The sequence below is a fragment of the Scyliorhinus canicula genome, chromosome 7 (assembly GCF_902713615.1).
Source record: "Scyliorhinus canicula chromosome 7, sScyCan1.1, whole genome shotgun sequence".
NCBI lineage: Eukaryota > Metazoa > Chordata > Chondrichthyes > Carcharhiniformes > Scyliorhinidae > Scyliorhinus > Scyliorhinus canicula.
The window spans coordinates 172,109,489-172,134,911 of record NC_052152.1 but is presented as its reverse complement, the minus strand read 5'-3'; the positions used below and the strand labels follow the sequence as shown (position 1 = coordinate 172,134,911).

The 25,423-nt window shown below is 44.8% G+C and overlaps 1 protein-coding gene and 1 long non-coding RNA gene across 2 annotated transcripts in view; both read right to left on the bottom strand.

Annotated features, from left to right (window-relative positions):
* The window catches only part of LOC119969544 (sterile alpha motif domain-containing protein 10-like), a 131,405-nt gene extending 118,268 nt beyond the window's left edge, over window positions 1-13,137 (bottom strand). Inside the window, exon 1 of the mRNA XM_038803291.1 lies at window positions 12,769-13,137. Coding sequence (XP_038659219.1) covers window positions 12,769-12,781 — 13 coding nt within the window. The 5' untranslated portion in view covers window positions 12,782-13,137. The remainder of the gene's footprint in view (window positions 1-12,768) is intronic.
* A 4,427-nt stretch (window positions 13,138-17,564) lies between these two features.
* LOC119969543 lies at window positions 17,565-22,512 on the bottom strand. Its single transcript, XR_005461393.1, has 3 exons — window positions 22,384-22,512; window positions 18,163-18,401; window positions 17,565-17,917 (listed from the first exon to the last, which is right to left on the bottom strand). It is a non-coding gene; the product is annotated as an uncharacterized LOC119969543 (long non-coding RNA).
* Window positions 22,513-25,423: the final 2,911 nt, after the last annotated feature.

Below are 25,423 nucleotides of genomic sequence, written 5' to 3'. Positions count from 1 at the left end.
GAGGAAACCTGGATGCCCCAGAGGAAACCCACGCAGACACAGGGAGAACGTGCAGACTCCGCACAGACAGTGACCCAAGCCAGGAATCAAACCCGGGTCCCTGGCACTGTGAAGCAACAGTGCTACCCACTGTGCTACCGTGCTACCAGTTGATACTCATGTAAAAGTCAATCTCATGACCTATGGCCTAAAACCCCCCTCCCCCCTCAATTTCTTCATGGGCTTCATGTAAGAGCTCGAAACTGATTTTCCAGGGATCACAATCCAATAATTTCTGTCCCGAACATAATCCTGAAGATATTAATGATTCGATTTCATTGTAAATGCATAAATACAAATGAAAATAAGCAATGGTAAATAAATGCTTAAGATAGTTAAACGTTACATAATTAATATGGGTGAAATATGTATAAATTTGTAATTTTAGAAAATAATTATCATTACATGGCTAAAAGTCCACATTAACTATTACCAACTTTTATAGATGCACTATAGAAAGCATCCTATCTGGCTGCATCACAGCCTGGTATGGCAACGGCTCGGCCCAAGACCGCAAGAAATTTCAAAGAGTCGTGAACACAGCCCAGTCCATCACACAAACCTCCCTCCCATCCATTGACTCCATTTACACCTCCCGCTGCCTGGGGAAAGTGGGCAGCATAATCAAAGTCCCCTCCCACCCGGTTTACTCACTCTTCCAACTTCTTCCATCGGGCAGGAGATACAAAAGTCTGAGAACACGCACGAACAGACTCAAAAACACCTTCTTCCCCGCTGTTACCAGACTTCTAACTGACCCTCTTATCGACTGACCTCATTGAAACTTCACCCCTTTATGCTTCACACAATGCCGGTGTTATCTAGTTACATTGTGTACCTTTGTTGCCCTATTATGTATTTTCTTTTATTTCCTTTTCTTTTCATGTACTCAATGATCTGTTGAGCTGAACGCAGAAAAATACTTTTTTACGTGACGATAAACAAATCCAATCCAAAAAGGTTATGCTCCCAAATACATACAGGCTGGAGTTCTCCGGTCATTGCGATTCGCTTTTCCCACCAGTAGTGCACCCGTGCGGGTTTCACGGCTATGTGGGATGGCTTCAATGGGGAATTTCCTTGACCAGGAAACGGTGCACCACCGATAAACACACGGCTTTGGGACTGAAGAATCTATGTTAAAATTATCAATGTTAAAATGAGCCAGAGAAAAATATTAACCTTGTGAAGGCTGGCTAAGGGTTTCAGCGTTGCTAATTCTACTCCCAATCAATTAGATGCAGTAAACCCATTGTCAGATGACAGGAGATCTGTAGAGAATTATCAAATCAATACATCTCTACTACACTGCCATAATGCGTAAGTGAGAGACTGAGAAATGGTGGAATAATTTTTTTAAATACTTTCTGAATTCCCAGCAGGAAATATCACGTAGAAAATGATGCAAAGCACCAATACACCCACATTAGGAAGGGAATCCATAATCATTTTCACGTACAAAGCAATGTTAACATTGTCACTAAGATCATACGAAATGTAGATTTGTTTCACCTACAGTAAATGGTTCTATTATTACAAACAACACCTTTTATAGGATTAAACAGATAGAAATCAAGCCAAACAAAATGTTATATTGTGGCTTTTTATTTTTGACACTTTAGCTGGATACCAACTCCAACCGCACCCGCCGAGCTGATTTTTCCCTACTCGTCCATAAGTATCACTCCTTCATCATGGGATACTCAATCCAATAAACCCATTCATAGAGGATGGTTGAGTCTGAGGGCAGAATCTTGTTGCAGCATCAGGGAACCCGCCTGCTGACTCTGGAGGTAGTGAGAGACCCACCTTGAAGTGCTGGGCACTGTGGACTTGTGAAGCAGACGCATGCCACCAACACTGAAGAAGGTTCAACACTATTTTCTTAACTACTTATAGAATAATAGACATACGATAACTGTGGGTTTACACGATGCTAGTTTAACTAGAGACCTGTGCCTGTCCGAACCAGTTGAATCTCTCAGCATATGGTGTGAGTTTGTACTGTACTTGCTGAGCTCTTGTGCTTCTGAGAGGCAGCATCCAGAATGAGCGGGAAAAGTGATGCCCTCTGCCTTTATAGTGCATGTATTCTAACTGGTGATTGGCTGCGGTGTTTGTGCATGTTGATTGGTCCTAGTATATGTCCATCAGTATGTGGCTGCACCATGATATACTGGTGTACATTATGACACACCTCTTTTTAGAAGGCCCATCAAACCCTGTGACAATTAGGCAATGGTCAGGCCAATGGCAGGCCTTACCCTGGAATCAAGATCCCAGGGGCAAAAGCCACGTGTACCAAGAGGGGCTGGCCAATCAAACAGCAACAGCTCTTATGCTCAGCAGCGCTAGGGGGGAGGCTGCCTCTGCTGCTGGAGGGACAGGCACTGGAGTCCCAGGATTGGGGAGTGACCCAGACCACAGTTGAGTAAACTGAGGGAGGGGGCGTTCATGGAGTGGGGGTGTGGTCACGGGAGAGGGGTACAGCGGTGTCGGTATTAAGCACGATAGCATGGTGTCACATTGGTTAGCACAGTTGCTTCACAGCTCCAGAGGCTCAGGTTCGATTCCCGGCTTGGGTCACTGTCTGTGTGGAGTCTGCATGTTCTCCCCGTGTGGGAGTGGGTTTCCTCCGGGTGCTCCTGTTTCCTCCCACAGTCCAAAGATGTGCAGGTTAGGTGGATTGGTCACAATAAATTGCCTCCTTCTGCACTGTAAATTCTATGATAATTCTATGATATTATCATAGACTTCCCCTGTAAGGGGGCGGGGTTCCCCTTTACAAGGAGAGCCTCAACTGTATGAAAATTCTGGCCTAGCTGCAGGTCAGGGGAGGAGACCCTTTGGGGATTGGAGGAGTGTTGTAACTGTATTGGAATGAATCTTGTTCTTTAATTTATTAGATTATTATTATAATTTCTACCATTGTCTATGTGTTCTTCTTATCGCGGATTCAACACTGGCGACAAGGATTCAGTGGAGCTGCCGTTGACATCGATTGCTACACACCTGGCCTGCTTCATCTCGGCTTCCAGGAGGAACAGGAATATGACCCCCAACCAGTGTGACTGCAACAGGCCGTGAGAAATTACCCACCAGCCAACCCGCTAAGCACGACCACTATGTGACAGGGCTTACTATGTGGAAGATGATGACAACTCCTACTAGCAGTTACACTGTGTGGATGCGCCAAGAGTAGCACCAATCCTGATATCCCCACAAATTAATGGACACCCAATCTGCTTGGAGCTCGACACTGGTGCAGCAGTGTCGGTAGTCAGTCACTGCACGTTCGACCACATCAAGTTTGGCCTTCTATCGCTGACCATGTCGGACACCAACGCGATGCTGGCCACTTATATGGGGGAACCACTGGCAATAGCGGGCACTACTCCGGTCGAGTATGGTCAACAGTTTGCAAACCTTCCTCTTGTGGTAGAACAAGGGAGCCATCCAAGTGTGTTGGAGAGTGACTGGTTATGCCAGTTGCGGTTAGATTGGCAATGGGTGGGCTGCATGCACCCACATGACCCTGAAGGGGTTCTGTCCAGGTTTACTGAAGGGGCTCTGTCCAGGTTTCCATCATTATTCCAGGATGGCTTGGGCACCATAAAAGCGGCTGTGGCCCGAATAAGCGGGAACTCAATGGCTAACCGTGTTACTTCGGCACACTACCTGTCCTGTACACCGTACGACTCAAAATGGATGCTGAGTTGGACCAGATGGAGAATTATCCACCCGGTGCAGTTCTCTGACTGGGCGGCATCAGTCACCCCGTTCATGAAACCAGATAGAACAGTACGCTTGTGTAGCTATTATAAAATGACGATCACCTGGACCGTTACCCAGTTCCTCGTTTGGATGATCTTTACGCTTCCGCCAACATCCACCGATGGGCATTGCTGCTCGCAGGGTATGACTATGTGTTGGAACACCGTCTGGGACCAAGATTCCCCATGCCAATCCATGCTGACCAGGCCATCAACACTGGCGGCAATTGGCGAGGTCATTGCTGCCCTCAATTTTATGCACTACCGGTCTCGGCATTCAGCATTCACTGGTGGACCCAGACTGACTCTCAGCTGTCCCGTGTCTGTCACATAGTGCAGTATGAGGCTCAGCACAGGGCTGTACCACAGGATGCAGGAGCTTAGCATAGTGGGTGACGTGCTCCTTTGGTGGCCCCCTGGTGGTCCCCGAACGTGACGCAGCCCGCTCCTGATGGACCTCCACAATGGACAACCTGGCGTGTCCAAAATGAAAATGTTAGCTTGAAGCTACGTTTGGTGGCCTGGCATCGATGCAGAGATCAAACGGGTGCCCAGCGCTGTGTCCAGTGTCAGACATACGAGAAGTTGCCTTCTGCAGCCCCACTCCATTCGTGGGAACAGCCCAGTCGTCCGTGGCCTTGCCTCCAAATAGACTGTGGGCCCCTTTCAAGGAGCGATGCTCCTCGTCAATTCCCACTCCAGGTAGATGCAGGTTCTCAAGATACAGGTGACGATGGCACTGACCACCATAGAGAAATCCAGCACATTTTCAGCATGCACGGCATACCCAAGGTGCTGGTATCAGACAATGGTACAGTGTTTACGAGTTCGGAATTTGCAGCATTCATGTCCGCCAACAGGATCCATCACATGAGGACCGTTCCATACCACCCAGCTTCAAATGGGTTGGCCAAGCGGGCAGTGCAAACCTTTAAGCTTGGCATGTAAAAACAAACATCGGAATCCTGGGAGACCCAGTTAACAAGATTTTTATTCTGCAAATGGACAACCCCGCATGCCATGCCGGCTGGCCGAGATGTTGATGGATCGCCACTTCCGCACCAGATTGAGTATCATCCTCCCGGATACTGACGGAAACGTTCGCCGCACCAGCGCGCCCCTGGGATTCTCCGTCTCACCAGCCGGCCAGTAAGGCTTCCCATTGTGGGAAGCCCCACGCCGTCGGGAAATGTCCAGGCTGCCGGCGCAACAGAGAATCAAGACAGTGGAGAATCCAGCCCCTTGTTCTTTCATTTCTACCATCGTCTATGGGTTCTGCTTATCGCGGGTTGAACACTTATCCACATGGCATAAATCTCCCCGGTCTCACTGCGTCCCCCTCCCCCTGCCACCCGCACCCCCTACCCTCCAGTCACTGGTTGAATAGAGGTAATTGTGGGATGAGGTCCAGAAGTGACCCCTTGTGGGTCTCAATTGACCTTCAGATGGGAAGGCCACTCTCAACCCTTCCTGTCCCTTAATGGGGAAAGTTGGGAAGGCATCAGACCCCATGCCCCGAGTAAAAATTTAAATTGTTAAAACTTGCAACGAGCATATTTTTTACATTTGGGGCAATAACCTTTCAGTGTTTTTTGCTTCATTATTATGAATGTTTTCTTCATCATTATTATTATTTTGCAAGGACCCTCAAAGGATATTATCACCATGGAAACTATATCACTGTGTGTTTACAGACATGCAATGATGATGCAACCCCATCATCGCACCATCATTTTTTTGAAAGGTATTTGTTTTTTTTTTAAAATACAACATACTACTAACTGGCAGCTAAACAAGCAATTCAAAATCCGGAATTAAGATAGCTTCCAACATGCAAGGCTTTAGTATTTACTGAGGGGCAACTTTGCATGGAAAGAAACTGTAGAGCGTGATTCTCTCTAAACCTCCCGCTGCCTCAGGAAGGCAGACAGCATTGTCAGTGACCCCCATCCAGGCTTTTCCCTCTTCCAGACCCTTCCATCAGGCAGAAGATACAGAAGTCTGAAGACCCGCGCATCCAGACAGAGGAACAGCTTCTTCCCCACAGCTACTAGACTCCTCAACGACCCTCCCTCGGACTGATCTGTTCCCTGTAAGAACACTATTCATGACGCCCTATGCTGCTCTTGCTCATGTATTTGCTTTGTTTGGCCCTTGTTCCGCAATACCCAATCACTATTTGTCGATGTACTTTGTCGATTATTCTTTTTGTCTACTATGGGCGTATTTATATAATGGGCAGCACGGTAGCACAAGTGGATAGCACTGTGGCTTCACAGTGCCAAGGTTCCAGGTTCGATTCCCCACTGGGTCACTGTGTGTGCGGAGTCTGCACGTTCTCCTTGTGTCTGCGTGGGCTTCCTCCGGGTGCTCCGGTTTCCTCCCACATTCCAAAGACGTGCAGGTTAGGTGGAATGGTCATGATAAATTGCCCTGAGTGACCTAAAAGGTGAGGAGGGGTTATTGGGTTACGGGGATAGGGTGAAAGTGAGGGCTTAAGTGGGTCAGTAAAGACTCGATGGGCCGAATGGCCTCCATCTACACTGGACATTCTATGTTTCTATGTTCCTATGTTACTGTGTACGTTCCCTTCGCTGCAGAAAAATGCATTTCACTGTACTTCGGTACATGTGACAGTAAATCAATCAATCAACATCTGTGTTTAAGGAAATTTAATACTGGCAAGTTTAAAATAATAGAAAATGATGGGCAGAATCGCAAGGCACAATCGGGCGGAGAATCGCGGGTCAGCCAGAAATCGAGACTGATGCCTCAACAGTGCGGTGAATACATTCTACACTGCATGCACAGTAAATGCCTTTGGCATATCATTAACGGGCCCGTCCCGAATACTCCGGAGCTCCCGTGATGCTCCACCTCCACCAGGAGGTATTACCGACGGTGAGGTTCACTTGTGGTTTTAAAAATCGGGGAACAGTTGTGGTGGTTGCTGAGGAAGAGAGGTTATGTTCACAGAGGCACAACCGTGGGCTGCCGGTCCTGCCGCTGGCATGGCTGGATGGGGTGTGGGGTCTGCCAAGACTGGGGGGTGACCTGGGGATGGGCCTTGGGGGTTGGGGTATCTCCCGGGACCGGGCTAACCAGGTACGGACCGTCATTGCCGCATTCTGCAAGGCAGCCATCCTGCTGCGCACCCCACTGACTGTCTATCGTGGCCCGTGGTTTCCCAGAAAGACACTGGCCATACGGGTACACCAGCAGCGCCTGTCATTCGAGGACCTGCCAGACTGAGAATGCAGTCGAAGATTCCAGCTGAGCAGGGGGACCGTACGGCACATCTGCAGGAACATGGCGCACCTGGAACCGTGGGGGTATGGGGGAGGACACCCACTCCGGGTGGCCGACAAAGTGACAGTCGCCCTGAACCTTTTCGCCATGGGTTCCTTCCAGGCGCCGATGGGGACCCATCTGGGATCTCGCAAATATCAGTGCACAGGTGCATTTGCGTCGTAATGGAGGCCTTTTATGCCCGGTTGGCACATATATCAGCTTCTATGTAGACCGAGCCCACCAAGATGCCTGGGCAGCGATGTTCGCTGTCATCACCAGGTTCAGGGGTTGATTGACGGGTCACCTGACCCCTACGAGCACCGCCGCATGGGGGGCTGGTCTTCACAAACCGAAAGGGGTTCCATTCGATGAACATGCATCTGGTGTCTGACCAAGAGATGCACGTCATGCACGACAGTGCCCGATACCCGGGTAGTGTGCACAATACCTTCATCCTGGCACACTCGAGAGTCCCTGACACATTCGAGGTGCACCACCAGGTGAGGGGTTGGCTCCTGGGCAACAGGGGTTATCTGCTGCATTGTGGCTGATGATGTCTATCCGGAGGCCACAGACCAATGCGGAGACCCATTATAACAACGCCCATACAGCAAACAGGGGCATGATCGAGCAGTGTATCGGCATCCTGAAGACGCGGTTCAGGGGTGGGGGGTGGTGGGATGGTATGGGTGGTATGGTCTGGGGGTTGTGCCACGTGTTCCATAGGGACAACACAACTCAGCAGGGGTTCACTTGGTTCCCCAATGTCAACCTCCACCTCGGTAACTGCCCTCTCTCCAGGCCCACTGACCAGGTCCAGTGCCCGCCGCTCCGCGACGGTGAGGGCCGCAGGTCCGGTGGGCCCCCTCTAGTCATCTCTCTCTCCCTGCTGTTGTGCACCATCTGCTCCTAGGGGAAGAGTCAGAAAATGCACAGTGTTAGGCAGTCTGATGCGGGCAGCACAGGGGTGGGCAGCTGGTGGCCTTTGTGACCAGGACACCCGGCCATGGCGGGCAGTCTTGGCGCTGGCATGTGGTGCAGGGTAATGTGCCGGCGTGTGGTGTTCGGTCACTTCCGGGCGGTGGGAGGGGTGGAGAGTGGGTTACGGATGTGTTGGATGGATTTGGTGCCAGGGGCATGATGTCGGCTACTCACCCTGGCCGCCCTGAGGAGGTCATGCAGATTTTTCCGGCACTGCTGGCCAGTCCTTGCATTGGGACCTATGGCATTCACAGCCTCTGCAACCTGCAGCCAGGTGGGTGCCAACATCCTTCCCACCCTGGGGAACAGGGTGCCCCATTCTCCTCAATGGCGCCCAGCAGGGTTTGAGTTCCACATGTGCAAAACGGGGTGCCGCTCTTCGAGTTGCCATCTTGTTGGCTGGAATAAGTGTGTGTTGGGAGTGTATGCTGATATGCGGCTGCAGCTTGTCAGCCTCTCGAGTGCCAATGCCGACCCCGGCAAATTGGACACTGTTTTTCAATAGAAATGCACTATTTGCATGTGGTGCACCTCGGTGCTAGCCCATTAACTGACCCTGAATTGCCGGTGCCACTTCCATGGTCGTAGAACACCACCAATTCAGTCCTGGCGTCAGCACTTAGTCTCTGAAATGGAGAATCCCGCTCAGTGTTTCTCTGAACAAATAATGAATTTGCAACATTAATCCAAAGTCAGAGTCTGTCCTGATTACAACGAGAAACAATGTGAGAATCGCTGGGAGAGTGCGAAATAGAGAGGAACATTCACAGTACTTGAACATCATAGACAGTAACTCCAATTGATTTATAATAGGCTTGGAACAACTGTTGGGCAGCTAGCTGATGTTAGAAAGAGTGTTTTGCCCATTTGTATGATTTAAACATTAAAATTTGGTTGCTAGAAGGGGAGCTCTCTAACTACTTACACTCAACATATAGCACACTGCTGAACAGGACAATTGGTCGTGCAACCAGGCAGTTTAAATAGGGGAACTGCTTCCACAGTTTTCCACAGTCTGAGATCAGTGGCTGCAGTATAAATGAAGTTGGTAGGGAATGTTCAGATCATACTATCCCAGGAATTTACCATGTCTGACTACACCTTTTTAAAACAACTTCCCGTACATGTGCATGGGAAGGCTTTTAGGAAACAAATTTGAAAGACTAGCCAGTTCACATTCTCAAACAAAGTGGAGACCTGATATCAAATGCTTTTTCATTTTCCAGTGGTTATGTTCAATCAAGCTGAGCAAATTCTACTCTCTTCTCCAGTTCCATTACTTCTGGTCAATTTACATAATCGTTTTTCTTTAGCATTCATACGTTTTTTTATTCTTTCTCTTATCTCGGTGCACTTTTGCTGGTCAGTGAATTCCGTCCCGTCTCCCGAGGAAAATATGCAGTCTAGTTTGTGAAGAAATATACATTTCTGAGTTACAAATATGAGTCTGAATTCTATAATTCAAATGTTATAACTACTGTCTCGATTCTAACTTTGATGCAGAAATCACATTTCGAAAGGAAACGGTGGGGCGATTTATACTCATTTTCTGCACTGCTGTTGAATAGTTTTTAGGATATATTTCAGCAAACTAACAGTACATGTGGAATAAATCACATATGCACTTATTGTGAACATTTAACTTTGGATAGGTGCAGATTGAGGGTAATTTTAAGATGAAGGATTAGTATTGGTACATTCAGTGCTCTGAGCATAATAACATAAATGATTGAATAGCTCCCACAAATCACCCATTTTATGTTCTCACTTTCAGAGTAGCTTTATTCATACATAAGTGAGTAAAGTATTTGGAAGTCTACAAGAAAATGTAATAACTGGTCGGCAAGTATGCACAAAATGAACCCAACAGGCATTTTATCTCGGTTGAGAATTTGACATGAGAGTAACTTCATTAATTTTAGCTATTTTAGTAGGACTTGCTATAAAGGAATACCAAGAAAATTATTCTCTTTTGTCAATCTTTCAACTTTCTGAAATTGTTACAGAAATTAGAGCTTTGAGAGTGTTATGGACATTCACTTCTGTAAAAATATATGTTAAGCATCCGTTCAGCTTTTATATTTACAGACAAATTCTGGTAAATTCACCATCATTGTTTCTTTTGTTTTCATTACTTTTGTTATAATACAATGCAAGCGAAACATAGATCTTACAAAAGCATAACTGGTTAATATGTGAAACCAAAATTGTTGTTTGACTTTCAAAATGCTTTAATTCATGTACATCTCTCCTCCCCATTTGCCATACCACCACCCACCCACCCCACATCCAACCAACAGCACAATTTAGGGAAATGCAGATGGGTTGGTTCACCATGCGCCTCATCTTTTAGTCTTGATCTGATTACATTGATATTCCAGCTGTGTATCAGCATCTGCAGGCAGCACATACCCCTTTGAATAAAATTCATTTCACAGACGTTTGTTCCAGATTTGGCTCCTGGCATCAGTCATACTCAGCAGTTAACAAAGGGAATCGAACCTACAACTTTACAACCAAATCACACCTCCTACTTCAGGACATCCATGCAGCAAGTTCAATTATGTTTCGCTGGCAATTCCATCTATTACATTAGACTCATTTACTGCCTTAAATCATGAATACTGAGAAGACAAATGACTTTATTAGATCTTTCAATATAGCAACAGACTCAGATTATTAAGTCAGTTTATCCCACATGTGAAGCTAAACTTTATACGCAACCATTTTGTTCAGAGATCAGAAGTGCAAACATTTTCAAAAATTTCAATGTGGAAAGGTAGCATGAATAACCTTTTTAACTGATACAGACAATATTCACTAATCCAGTTGTCATCAACACTAACAGATTATGGAAATTATATTCATTTCAATTTTGCTTTGCTCCATTCATTTTCTTTAAAATATATAATTGCTTTAAAAATTAAATTATTTTTGAAATATTTTTGAATATTCTGATTAATAACAGAGCAGAGCTACCTTGTTAACAGTTTTCAGTACTTCACACGGAATTCATTATTGATCGATTCTTTCATCCAAATCTCACTAAGCCAACATTGCTGTCTTGGGATAGATTGAAAGGATAAAAGAGCTGATACTTTGTAGACAAATTTTTCCCTTTGGATTAATCAGTTTATTTGACTAGAGATGTTATGAGGAACATAACAATGAACTAAAATGTCTCTCCATTATTCTAAAGCAACCTTCAAGCACTAAAAAAAATGAAGGGGCAAAAATATAATATTTTTAGTTTGGCCATAGTATTAGTATACACAAGACCTGGGAGTGCAAGCTTTTTATAAACATTATGTATAAAAGTCATAAAAGAAGCATAATCTGAATAAAACGCTGAGATATAAGGTGAGATATACGAGTTATATTGGCCTTAAATCAAGTACTATAAATAAGAAGGAAAAAGTAATTTAAGTTCATATGTATAAATTTTAGATGACCTGGCGTGCTGAATAATGAAAGTTCATTTCCATTAACTAACCATCCTTTGAGGTTTTCAATATATTCAAAGTTCTAAAGCATCGCCACTAAAGTAATAGATTTAGAAATGCTTCATACTGAAAAGCGAAGGTTAATGTACAGCAATGTCGAAACAGGATTTTTTTTTTAACATTAACGATCCCTTTAAATCACAATGTTGAGACTTGCATGCTTCCACGGGAGCCGAAAACCAGCAAGTTCAGCTCGGACTGTGTGACCTTTCAGTTTTACAATTCAGCTCACTGAAATATTTTGATAGAATAGACCAGGTCTCACATTAATTCCCTTCCCACAATAAACAGAGTGAATGAACCCGGTGGACAGAATAAGTATATTTCCTTTGGCTCACTACCAGTTTGATAGCCTGATAATTTTCAAAATCCTTCGATTTACCTTTTTTTTGTGTGGGGGGGGGGGGGGGGGGGGTGTAATTTTCTCCTAGGAATTCATGGTCGCAATAATAGTTATTTTGAGTTTATTCAAATCTGGTTAGGCATTGCCAGTACATAACTGCGGCTCATTTTAAATTAAGCATCGCAAGTCGTCCTACATCAGTAAATTGAACTGTGTGAATTTTAACAAAACATAGGACCGCCTTCAATATTCATTCCATTGATTGAACAAGGCGGCGTCCGCCCTGAAACAGAGGTAGACGAGGTTACAATTCATCACCTCTTGATATTAAGCTACCGTATTAATGTACGGGTTGTTACAAATAAATCACCGCACACTCAACAGTCCGCACATAAACGTGACAAGCCGAAAGATAAAAAGCTTTCCAGCTCCGGAACACAACAAAAGAGATGATGATAAGAGTGTGGGGATATTGATGTCACCCTGTCCCGATAACCACTTAGCGACAGGATTTATTAATGTCATTTGCTGATGTTAAAACTGAAACTATGTTAGGGGACCTGATGAATCAAGGCCGGGGAACAGCTGGAAACAGCTGTGCACCTCAGTCTTCAAATATTGCCAGTCCACGATCTGTGCAGCAAAAAAATAATAAAATAAAATCGATACTGTATCCGTACGGCACAGTGATGAGACGGTGAAGGTTGGGATGCGTTGCATCTGCCACTGCCACTGTCTCATCTTCACGTCCTGGTGTTACATTTCCTTTGGCGAGCAAAACGCAAAGGGGTTGTTATCCCTTTGGAAGGTCTCCGCATCCTCTTGGCGGCTGACTTACCGTCCACGGCCATGGCGTTGACTGCTGCCGGCCGGCTAAAACGCGACCATCCCGTCGGGCGGGCTGCAGGATCACTGGATGCTGCTGGACAGTAACAGGATGTTTTCAGCTCAGCTACTCTCTCACATCGCCTCCAGGCCACCGGAAATACACTCGGAGCCTCCTCTCGGAAGACCGAAATTTGGGGCGATCCACACAAATCGCACGATTCTTAACGCCACCGTGGGGTGGGTGGGGTTATGTGAGGAAAAATGACTCTTTTTGTGTGTGTGTGAGTGTGTGTGAGAGAGAGAGAGACCAGAATCTCCTCAGAAGGCGGTAAATTAGCAGCGTGCAGTAAGGAGATGACTGTCCTGAAAAGGACAGGTCACAAACCCGTATCCGTGGAAGAATGGGTTGTGGTATTTTGCCCTGCCCCTTGTCGTGCAGCACCCGTTGGGAGCTGCCTCAGAACAAAGGGACGGTCTCGTCGGTCAAATCTATTCATTACGGGCGAGGGATTGAGTGTAGGAACTTTCAAAGCACCAACCGAAACACGGAAAGTTTTATTTTTAAATTTCTTGTAATCATCTAAAAAATAGTGGACAGTTCCAAAAGGCCGAGGTCAACAGGGGCACGGACATTCGTGCGTTCCAGTACCTAATACGCCCCAATGTACAAATTAACCATCTGAAACATGCATTCGATAAAACTGCCCCCTTCGTGTTTCGACATCGATGGGAGAAATGCTTTATCTTGCTCAATAACTGCTGTTACCTCTCCTCGTCCACCACCGCCTTTCCAAACCAATTGTACGTTTATAGGCTCCCAATACTGACCACTGGAATAAGCATGTATACAACAACAGCTTACATGAAGGCAAGACCAACACAGATCGAGGAGGTGACTTACACAATGTACAACCCAACAATTAGTTTAAAATAGCCATCCAGGTAAATGTGGTATGAAATACATTCGAATGGGCAACATGGGCTCAAAAACTCTTGGGAGTTTTGCCAACCTTCTACACTAAAGATTTGTTATGCTAGTTTCTGATGTCCAAAGAAGCCCTCATTTGTATTAGATTAGAACACATTGCATTTGTCTTTCAAGTTTGTAGCTAAGAGTATTATTTTCTTCCTCCTAACCTTTAGCTTGCCAGACTATAACTGCTCCTTTTAATATGGCACCACTCTTTCATTTAATATCATCATTATCATTATCATTAATAACCACCATTATCATCATCTTTCTCCTCATAAAGCCAAGCACTCATCAACCAATCGCTCTATTACTCCATATTTAATCTCCTTTCTGACTCTAAAGTCCTGTAGTATGTTGGCACCTCTAACTTCACGCTCATCTTCCCTTGTTCAAATCTCTTCAACCCAACTTACACCCTGCTTGCTTCTTAGGATTACCTTTTCCAACCTCCTCCTTATTCCTGATGGCTCTGCCACCACCTGATTCCACTAACATCAGAATATCAATCACTGCCCTGTTCTATATCAACAGAATGTTTCCTTCTATTTGCCCATCATCCCAATCCTCACTATCCACGTGCAAAATATTTTATTTAAAATCCTTATTCTTGTCTGTAAGTTCCTCCATGACCTCGTACATTTTAATTTGGTGACCGTATTCCCTCAATTGTACTTGGCTCTCCAATTTTGGCGTGTTCCTTCCCCCTTCACTTAGCACTTTATAACTATCAACTATCTCAATTCTGCCCTGTGGAACTCCTTCCCTAAATTACTTTGCCTGCTCACTTTTCTCTCCATCTTGAGAACCTGCAAAAAAATGTATCTTCTAAATCTGTTAACTGTTCCATCATGGTTCAGCAATTGCTCTTTGTTCCTTTAATTTCAATTTTTTTATGATATCCTATGTGATTGTGACAAAGGTAAACATATTTTCCTTGTTTTTCTTGACCTGTCAGCAGCCGTTGACACAGTTCAATTCCTCTCCACTGTTGGCCAGTTGAGTGATTCCATTTTTTATATCTAATCTTGACTAGAGTATTACTTGCAATGGCTTCTTTTTCTGCTTCTGCAGCGTTACATATTTAAAAAATATATATTTTACTACAAAAATGTATCAAAACAGATTACAGCAAATAAACACCCTGGGAAACATACCTCCCAGCAATCAACTATGCAGTCTGTACAAATGTTCTCCCTTTTTCACCCGCTCTCCCCCCCCCCCCCCCCCCCCCCCCCCACGCTTCTCAAACACGGTCACAAGCATCCCCCACCTTTTCTCAAAAAGCCCTGCAGAGCCCCTTAACTCATACTTCATCTTCTCCAACCGCAAGAAGTTGTACAGGTCACCCAACCAAGCCGCTACCCCCGGTGGCGATGCCGACCGTCACTCCAGTAAAATTTGACGCCGTGCAATTAGAGAGGCGAAGGCCAGAACATCAGCCTCCCTCCTCTCCATGAGCTCTGGCTCCTCTGGAACCCCAAATATCACCACCAAAGGGTCCGACTCCATCTCCTCCTTCTGGTTAAGACCGCGGTCACCCCCATCCAGAATCTTCCCAATTTTTCACAACCCCAAAACGTGCGCATGACTCGCTGGCTCCTGCCCATACCTCTCACACTCATCTGCTATCCCCTTAAAGAACCCACTAATTCTTGCCTGAGTCATATGCACCCTGTGCACCAACTGTATCAGGCTCATCCTTGCACAAGAGGAGGTCCCGTTTGCCCTTCGCAGTGCCTCACTCATACTTCCCAATTGATCTCCCCTCCCAACTTCTCCCATTTTTTTCTTCACCTTCACCACTCGCTCGCCTCCCTGTTCCTCCAGTCACTTGTATATATCCCTAATTCTTCCCTGCCTCTCCACATCCAGAAGCAGCAGTCTCTCCAGCAGGGTATATCCCGACAACCCAGGGAACCCCCTCCAGAACTTTCACTCAAAGTCCCTAACCTGCAGATAACTGAAATCACTCCCCCTCGGCAGCTCTACCCTCTCCCTTAGCTCCTCCAGGCTGGTGAACCCTTCCTCCAAATACAGATCCCTCACCTTGACCAGCCTCCTGTACACACTTTCCAACCCCCCTGGCTCAAACCCATGATTCTGGCACAGCGGCATTAGCACCGGCATCCTTTCCATCCTAAAATGGCTCCACAAGTGATTCTATATTTTCACCGTGGACTGCACCACTGAGATCCCTGAATACCTACTTGGAGCCATTGGCAACACTGGCATCACCACTGCCCTCAAACTAGACCCCTTATAAGGTTCTTCCTCCATCCAACCCACTCTACCACTCCTTCCCACCATCTTTTAAGATCCTCCCTGGATTTGTTAAGTTCCACTTATGGAGGCCCGTCCATTCCCTCGATATCTGAACCCAAATACCTAAACCTATTCCTTGCTACCGTAAATGGCATCCCCCCTAAATTAGCCCGCTGTGCCAGCTCATTCACCAGGAAAACTTCCTTTTCCCTACAGTCAGTTTGTACCCCGAGAACCCTGCAAACCTCCCCAGCAGGCCCATAATCCTTCCCATATCTCCAGCAGATTTGAAACATACAACAAGAGGTCACCAGCATAGAGCAACATCCGAAACTCCCTCTGTCCCCTGATAATCCCCTGCCACTCCGCCAACCCCCTAAGAGCCATCGTCAACGGTTCTATGGCCAGCGCAAACAGCATCTGCACCATTACTTCTAAAGTCCCCCAAGGATTTATCTTTGCCCCCTTCTTATTTCTTATCTACATACTGTTACTTGCCAAGATCATCTGAAAGCATAGCATTAGATTTAACATGTGCAGTGATGACACCAAGCTCTCTCTCACACTACCTCTCTAGACTATACCACTGTTGCTAAGTTAATAAATAGCTCATCTGACATCTAATACTGGATGAGCAGAAAGCCCCATCATCTAAATATTAGGAAGACTGAAGCCACTCGGTCGCTGTTCCAAACTCCATTCCCTAGCTACCAAGTCTATCCCCCTCTCTAACAACTGTCTGAGATTACATAAATCTGTTCACAACCTTAGTGTCCTATTTGACGTGTGATGAACTTCTGGCCATATATTTATGCCATGGCTAACACCAACTATTTCAACCTCAGTAACACCACCAGACTTTTCCCCTAGCCCAGCTCATTTTCAATGGACATTCTCAATCATGCCTTTGTTTCTTCTGGATTTAACTATTCCAACAGTTTTGTCTGATCACCCACATTCTACCTTCCACAAACTTGAGGTTGTGTAAATCTTTGCTGCCCATATCTTATTTCGCACCAAGTCCCATTCCCTATCATGCTGTAAACGGTGAGCAATATCAACTCCCAAACTCTTGATTTTAAAATTCTCATCTATTTCGAATCTGTCCCATATCTTTTTTATCTCCTCCAGTCCCACAACCCTCCAATGATATATCTGGACTCCTCGAATTCTGACCTCTTGTGCATTCCTGCTTTTCATTGCTCCTCCATTAGTGACCATGCCAAAGTTGCCGAGACCCTAAGTTCTGGAATACCTTACCAAATCTCTCCGCCTATTTACCTCCCTGTTCTCTTTCAAGACACTCCTTAAAATCTACCCCTTCAACCACACTTTTGGTTACCTTACCCAATATCTTCATATGTGGCTCAATGTCATACTATATGTTTTATAACATTCCTTTGAAAAGCCTTGGGACATTTGAACACATTATTATGGACAGGGTGTGTGATAATATCGTTTTACTTACTATCCGTATTCAGTGTGGTTTTTGAGAGGAAGTTGTTTGTTTCTTAGCCTCCCCGAAATGTGTGGTTAATTCAAATAACTGCAGAAAACCTTTGTGGTTTTAATATTTACTCATGCATTCGGCCTGACGGTTTAAATGCTACATCATTTACACATGCATACACAGGAAAGATGTAGTTCCAGGGAATAGTGCACTTTTATGAGTTGCAACCAAAATAATAGTTCATGTGCTTGGCTCATCATAGAGAGAATAGTAGTTCCAGGACTGGCGAAGGCTGTGTTTCCATTCCAAAAGGGTAGTTTAGGTGGTTTCGATATCTCCAGTCATGTGTGAGGATTATTGTAGGATTCTCTCAAAGGTATGGAGTGTTCAGTAGGTCACAAAGTTAGTCACTTGTCGTTTTTTCTTACCAGCTGATCGAGTTTATTTACAGGTAGGCTTGTAATAGTAATCCTGCTGAGAGAATTAACAGTCTCCAGGTTTAAAAAGGCATAAGACTACTGCCTCTCCCACTGCTGATGTCCTGCAGCTGGCATTTCATACACTGCCTTTATTTCTCTCTGATCAATGAGATAAGTACAATTCAATATCTGAAGATAGTTTTTGTCATACAACCAACTTCTAGTACCAGCTCAGAATGATCTTGGAAGTCCAAAACCATGGCTACACAACGGAGTAGTGGGTGAGTTCTTCACACTTACCTTGCTTTCCTCCGAAGGTTCAAATTCTGAGACATAGAGTCTGGGCTTGTATTTTTGGTAAATCCATAAATAATAGCAAGTGTAAATTCCACAGAAAGTTCTTGTCATATTCAGGGGGGAGTATTCCACCAGAGGCATTCAAGTGGGAACTTTCGGGAAACTTGAGGTAGTCCATGTAGACATCGTAGAAGTCACATGGACCTCAGCAGCCATCTTAATAGTCTTGTTCGTGCCCGTTTCTAAATAAAAGACAGTACCAGAAGAGTATATACTGAACCCAGTCCATGTAAAATATTAAGAATAGGACATGCCTTTATTGGGCATGACAATGTTAAACGTATAAGCTGTTGTAGTTATTTATCTGTTTTTCCTCAATTAGTGAGGTGTCTTGGGATATTAAAGACACTACGTAAATGCAAGTTGTTTTTGTTATTCAGCTGTAGGCAGTGCTAGGTTGATTAAAGAACATTAATCTCCTAAAGAACAGAAATGCATTAACGTAGCATCTTACCACATCCTTGAGATATCCTAAAAGAGCTTTACAACCAAGAATTAAGTGAAGTAACTATGCTTGTGTAGGCTTTAAAAAGGCAACGAGGGGTAACATTAGAATGGAAAGGCACAGGTAGTCCAATAGTTAAAAAACAGTTTGCAGTTCAGTTAAAATGTTACCAAATTTCCAAAATTCCATGACAATCGTCGTGTTGAATTCCATTGAAGTGCCCTTACAGAATTCTTGATTTTTAATGTTATTAATGACCTTTAAGTAGATACTACAGGTATACAATATTACATGAATCATGATTAATTTTGACATTGTTAATTCAACTGGAGGAGCTAAATTATTTAATTATGTACAAATGCACTATTATTTTCTAATTTGCATAATATAAATCCACTGCCAGCTTCTTTGCACTAAGCATTTTTTAAATTACAGAGAACAGAATGATCATTTTAAATAAAACAACCAGTTTTGGCAGGTGCACCCCTTTGATGAATTCCAAAAAGAATGTGAGTAGAAGCAGGGAAGAACGGAGCTCCAATTGATCAAAGAAGCTTGCTGGGAAGTTAATTACTACTGCCTATTCCTGTGTGTCTGGTCCTTTCCACTCAAAACATTCCTTTACGGTGTGATAGTCTTTTATAAGAATACTGGCATGGTAAACCACTGTCGGTATTTTTAAATTGGTGTAGTCTACACAATTAATTATATTTTCCTCTGTGAAGGTTAATTCCGCCCCTATTCAGCATGTATTAAGCGCACGAAGGTTAGTTTGAATTAAACACAGTTGTGGCAGGTGTGTATCCCTTTGGCGAATTCCAAAGGAGTAAGGGTAATAGCAGAGAAGAATGGAGCTCTGACTGATCAAAGCAGCTTGCTAGGAAGTTAATTACCACTCAAATGTGGGGGTTAAAACAACTGTCCGGATGAACAGAGGCATTATAAATAAAAAGTATCTGATCCTCTAGTGTGCTTTAATATACTGGGTCTTCCCAATTACACCACGGTTAGCAGTCAGGGTCATTTTCATGAAATAGTTTTCCAGTAAATTTGTTTGTTGGTTCTTACCTTTATTTAACTGCAATGAGGTATTTTAATAATATGGCCATTAACGGTATTCACGTATACAGACTCCCTATTTTCATACACCAATCATTGTGCTTAAAAATTCAGAGCTTAAAATTGCTTTTATGCAGACAATATAAAAATTATACCCAAAGTAAGCAATAATATTCATTACGTATTGGATCATGTGCTATGTCATACGCATATCTTGTTCATGGAATACTGTTGAGCTGTGATAATACATTTATCCTCACACCCTTGGTCAACAGATCAGAAATTTCCCAAAATGCACATCGGTTTCATTTTGAAGACAAGTGGTCACATTGGAAATTATTTTCAGAAACTGAGGCTGTATTTTATGCCATGGACTTAAAATGCCAACACATGATAATTAAAAATGTGTAAATAAACACCTTTGTAGTAAAATGAAAAGATTAGAGTTCATCGGTAGCTGTGATAGAAAATTATTTTTTAAATGGATATGTTAAATCAATAATATTTGGAATGTAGGTTTGTGGTTCCATAAAGGCATTTTTCTCAATCTTTCATTTGAACAAAGATAAATATTTCCTTTTATATGCCTTCAACAATCTTCGTAAACACTATAAATATACTGAAAATCTAAAAGGAGACCAAAAACCCTGGTGAAAGAGGTAGGTTTTAAGGACAAGTTTTGACCCCAGTTTCTGCTGAGTGAGCTGGACCTTTAACTAGAGTGGTAATAACAGTCCTAAACCTGATCTCATCACCTCTAATTTAGGGAGGAAAGGAAATAAGGCAGATATCCTGTTCCTGATCATTACCCAGTGACTAATGCTGAAAATGTCCATGCGTGAATGCCAGATCGAAATACCACCAGCCTGTTTGAACACGTTAGGTCGTATATCTTCATGGTTCATTACTATCGTGCTATTCTTTATAATAAAACATCAGTACCAATTCCATACTGTATATCCTCTTGTGGAGTGACATCTCTGAGATGAGGCAAAATCATTGCAATGCAGTGATAAAATACAACCACTTAACATTTACCTATATATGTAAAAATTAAACAACAAGAACTTGTGATTTGTGTATATCTCTGGATTTATTTTTCCAGAGCACTTTGTTTTAAAACATGCTTTTAAGTAAAAATTTGTTTTAAAGGGGTTAAATTCACAGGACAGCAGCTATGGCAGGTGCATGTGAGATTTTGGGTGGGGCATCTAAACCTCAGAATCTGAAGACAATGAAAGATAAATTGACATTGAAGCAATTGTTCCTATGCTTGTTGATAGTGCAACAGCCCTCTTCACTTGAATTTTGGAGGAGTCATGGCCACATCAGGCTGCTGGATTCCAACAGTGGGCTTGGAGTAAGTGAGTGGTGAGGGGAGGTCACAGTGGAGGGAGGCAGGATTGATAATTACTGGAGGCAGGCTTTTAAGAAAAGAATCACAGACAAAAAAAGTCTGTCAGGCAGTGCTGTGTTAAAGGTTGAAAAGACAAGAGACAGTAGGGAGAGAGGTTCTGCCCAGGTTTTTAAAGAGGACACAGGGAGATGTTTTATTACTGAAGTTCAACGTCGTGATTCTGGTCATAAGTATTGCCCGACTTACTTTGCAATTAAACAGCTTGCCTTGCGAAACAAGGCAGTATGTAATGCATTCATAGACTTTCCAGTGCAGAAGGAGGCCATTTGGCCCATCGAGTCTGCACCGGCTCTTGGAAAGAGCACCCTATCAAAGGTCAACACCTCCACCCTATCCCCATAACCCAGTAACCCCACCCAACCCTAAGGGCAATTTTGGACACTAAGGACAATTTATCATGGCCAATCCACCTAACCTACACATCTTTGGACCATTCAGACCACACATGCGTACAACTGATATCACTGAACCCAAGGAGTTATTATGACAGACATGAATTTTTTAACAGTATATTAATAAATCAGTTTAGAAATTATTGTTGCCAATAATAGTAAACCACCAGAACACATTGGCATATGATTCCTTTATCTGTTATTTTATTAGTTTATTTTAAATGGTTTAACATATCTATTGGTCAGCATGGTAGCATAGTGGTTAGCACAGTTGCATCACAACTACAGGGTCCCAGGTTCGATTCCCGACTTGGGTCACTGTGTGTAGTCTGCACGTTCTCCCAATGTCTACGTGGGTTTACTTCGGGCGCTCTGGTTTCCTCCCACAGCCCACAAATGTGTAGGTTAGGTGGATTGGCCATACTAAATTGCCCTTAATGTCCCAAAAGGTTAGGTGGGGTTACTGGGTTCCGGGGATAGGGTGCTCTGGGCTTGAGTGGGGTGCTCCTTCCAAGGGCTGGCGCAGACTCGATGGGCCGAATGGCCTCATTCTGCACTGTGAATTCTCTGATTCTATTAAAATGCCATCAAACGAATGTCACATGATTGATTTAATAATTTCTCTAGTAGTTCTCATCTGTTGTATTATAAAACATTGGTTACATTATGTAATTAATAGCAATAATCAGTCCATTTTTATCTCGTTATATATATTTTCAACTGTGTGGCATTGCTCTAATGCAGACATTTAGGCATTTTCCATCAGCACTGTGTCATGGTATTGTATTTTGTAAACCCATTCTTTTCCCATGCTGTGCAGGGATGCAAAGGGAAATAAAATATTCACAGACCTTGCTGGAGTTGGATTGCGATTTGCATCTTCTGAAATATAACTATCAAAAAATTACGAACATGAACTCGGTGACCATCCTTATATATTGGGGGTCCCACTACAGTTTGTCATTGTTCATCCTGCAGGCAGATACCACCAGATCACAGCACCTGTCGACCAATGAAGAAAAAGTGCTGCTGGTTAGAAAGGCACACACACTGATATATGTAAGTTAATATCTTAAGAGCGGCCAACCACAGCTTATTTCTTCTTCCCTAATCTTTCCAAATACGTGTCTGCAAAAAGATAAAAGACTCATCACTGTTGCTAGGATAATTGGTACACACACAAACTGGATTGTGGATCGAATGATGGTCAGTAGAATCAAAAGATACTAGCTGTTAACAGCAGCTTCTTGGTTCTCTATTTGGAGCTATTATAGCAACATGTTGTCTGAAGACAAACAGCAGTAATTTGAAAACTACTTTGCTGACTCACTGCTGACTATTGCTCTGGTTTGGATGTTTGAAAGGTGTAAATCACATGCAATATAAACACTGTTTTCATGTTTACTTTCAGCAACTGTGCACATGTGATCAAAACTGTCCCCTTCAAATCATACATTTGTTACAATACTTGCTTTAAGTCTAAAATATTGATACATGACAGACAAATAATTGTAAGACTAATTCAACATTTGTAAGAACTTCAAGGGGTTGAGGTTGAGCTTTGTCGGGGGGGGCTCACGCTTTCCAGGTCAGGGGTCACCCGTGTGCCAGGGGTGTGAGGGTGTGAGATCTTCAAGCCATCTTTAAATATTGTGGAGACCCATAACAGGGGCAACCACAGCTGCAGCTTGTCCTACCAAATGCTCTCAGGACAGCACCATGCTGCAGCTTCTCACTTGAAAATCAATTTCAGCCCCTTTGATTGTCAGCAGCCTCTAGCTTCACAGCTGAAGGCTATTTCAAATGAGGAATTAGCCTTGTTCGTTGTCAGAGCACTTCGCATTCCTGAACTCTCAAGTGCCTCCTCAAAGGCGCAGGTGCCATGTTTCCGAGGATAGTTTGTGCACTGCAAATTCAGTAACCTTTGATGCCTGAACAGTGTACCTGTACTCTAGGAGTGTCAGCACATTAAGGCAGCTGCCAGCAATTAAACACTTAAGAGCAGGGTTTCAGCACTGAGGATACTCTTGCGATCAAAGGGTAAATGGTTGAGCAATGGGCAGCTGAGCACGGCCTCCCTCCAACAGAGGTCTGGAGTCTAGGGGCTCCTGCTGTGGCCAGGGATGAATATGCACAGCAAGGTTTGCCAGCACAACTGGCTCGCTGAATGACACTGTGAGAGAAGGTGGGACGTCATGGTAAGGGTGGGGGACGCTGGGGGATTTGAGGGTCCCGGGGTAGAAGCCCTAACTGATAGTCAGTCTCTCCCCTTTTCCAATTCCTTCCAGATAAAAAAATATTTGCTGGTGTGAACCGGCGGAGGTTGCCCTCTCTGTGCTTGGAGCAGGCGAGGCAGGCAGACAGTGTCGAAAGCAGTAACACAACACAGGCTGGAGGCAGCACCCCATGTGCTGGAGATCGCTGCATATCCTGAAGACTTGGCTGTCCATCAGGCTGCGGAGGGACCCAGAAGGAAAGGCCAGTGACGGCCCAAGGTGTACAGGCGACATGAATCATTCTATGAGCTGGTGGACAGAAGACTGCATCTCAGCAAAGAGACAGTGCAGCCCTCAACTTCTATGTCACTGGGTGATTCCAGGGCTCAAGCGAGGACCTGTGTGAAATCTCTCAGGCAATCAGGAGGTGATGGATGCTCTGTATGCCTGGGCATTAGATTATATCACCTTTGAGCTTGACCAGGCACACCAAGATGCTCGGGCTGAAGGATATGCTGCCATTGCCAGGATGCCCCGGGTCCAGTGGGCCATTGATGGCACGCATTACACTCTGCGAGCGCTGAGGCATCAGGGAGTGCCCTTTATTAACAGGAAGTGGTTCCACACCCTGAATATGCAGATCATGCACAATCACCGCCTCTGAATCATGCATTTGTGTGCCTACTACCCTGAGAATGTGCATGACAGCTAAATCCAGGGGCACTCGGGAGAACCCCGGTGTCTTCGAGGACCACCCCAGGATGACGTTTGGCTCCTGGGAAACAAGTATTGCCCATTGAGACACGGCTGATGACGCCGGTGCGGAGGCCTGATACAATGAAGTTCCAGCTGCCACCCGTGCTGTCACTGAGCGGTGCATCAGACTGCTGAAAATGCAGTTCCAATGTCTTGACAGCTCAGGTGGTGCCCTACAGTACACCCTCAGAGGGTCTCCCACTTTGTGGTGGTCTGCTGACCCCTCTTCAGTCTGGCACAGCAGCGGGGCGACATACTGGAGGAGGAGGAGGCAGAGGGGCATGCGGCCTCACCTAAGGAGGAGGTGGCAGAACAGGAGGTGCTGGAGGACAAGCCTGAGGAGCCGGAAGATGGAGGACAGGCTGCGGCGAGGGTCCGGCATGTGAGGAGGACCAGAAAGGATTCTCCTAGGATGAGGTGGCGTCCATCAGCTCAACACCCCCACCCCTCCATTTCTATTCCCTCCAAGGTCCCTCCACCCCCTCCGTCCCACATTTCCCCCCCTCCCCACCCATTTCCCACACCATCACACCCCCTCCCCGATTACCCCTTTTCCCTGCTCCAGAGATCTGTGTTGGCACCACGCAGCTCACTACAAGGCAAGAGAGTGATGATAACTCGCTGAGGGGAAAGCTCTGGTTCACCTCAGGGTCTGATGAAATCTGACTGCTGTCTTTCTGCTGACCGCACCCTCACATCCATTCTCAGAACAGGGTCTGCATCATGGACCACCATGCCCGGTGTGGTGGGTGGAGAAGGGGGCAGCGGGTACGGGGAGCAGGGGGAACAGGTGGTGTAAGTGTGTGCAAGCCCGCTGTGAAGATTAACATGACAGAGGATTCACATGTATCAGGTGTGACATATTTTAATAGTAAACATTTTAATGTGACAGATTTCCAATCCCCTAGCTACAGATGGT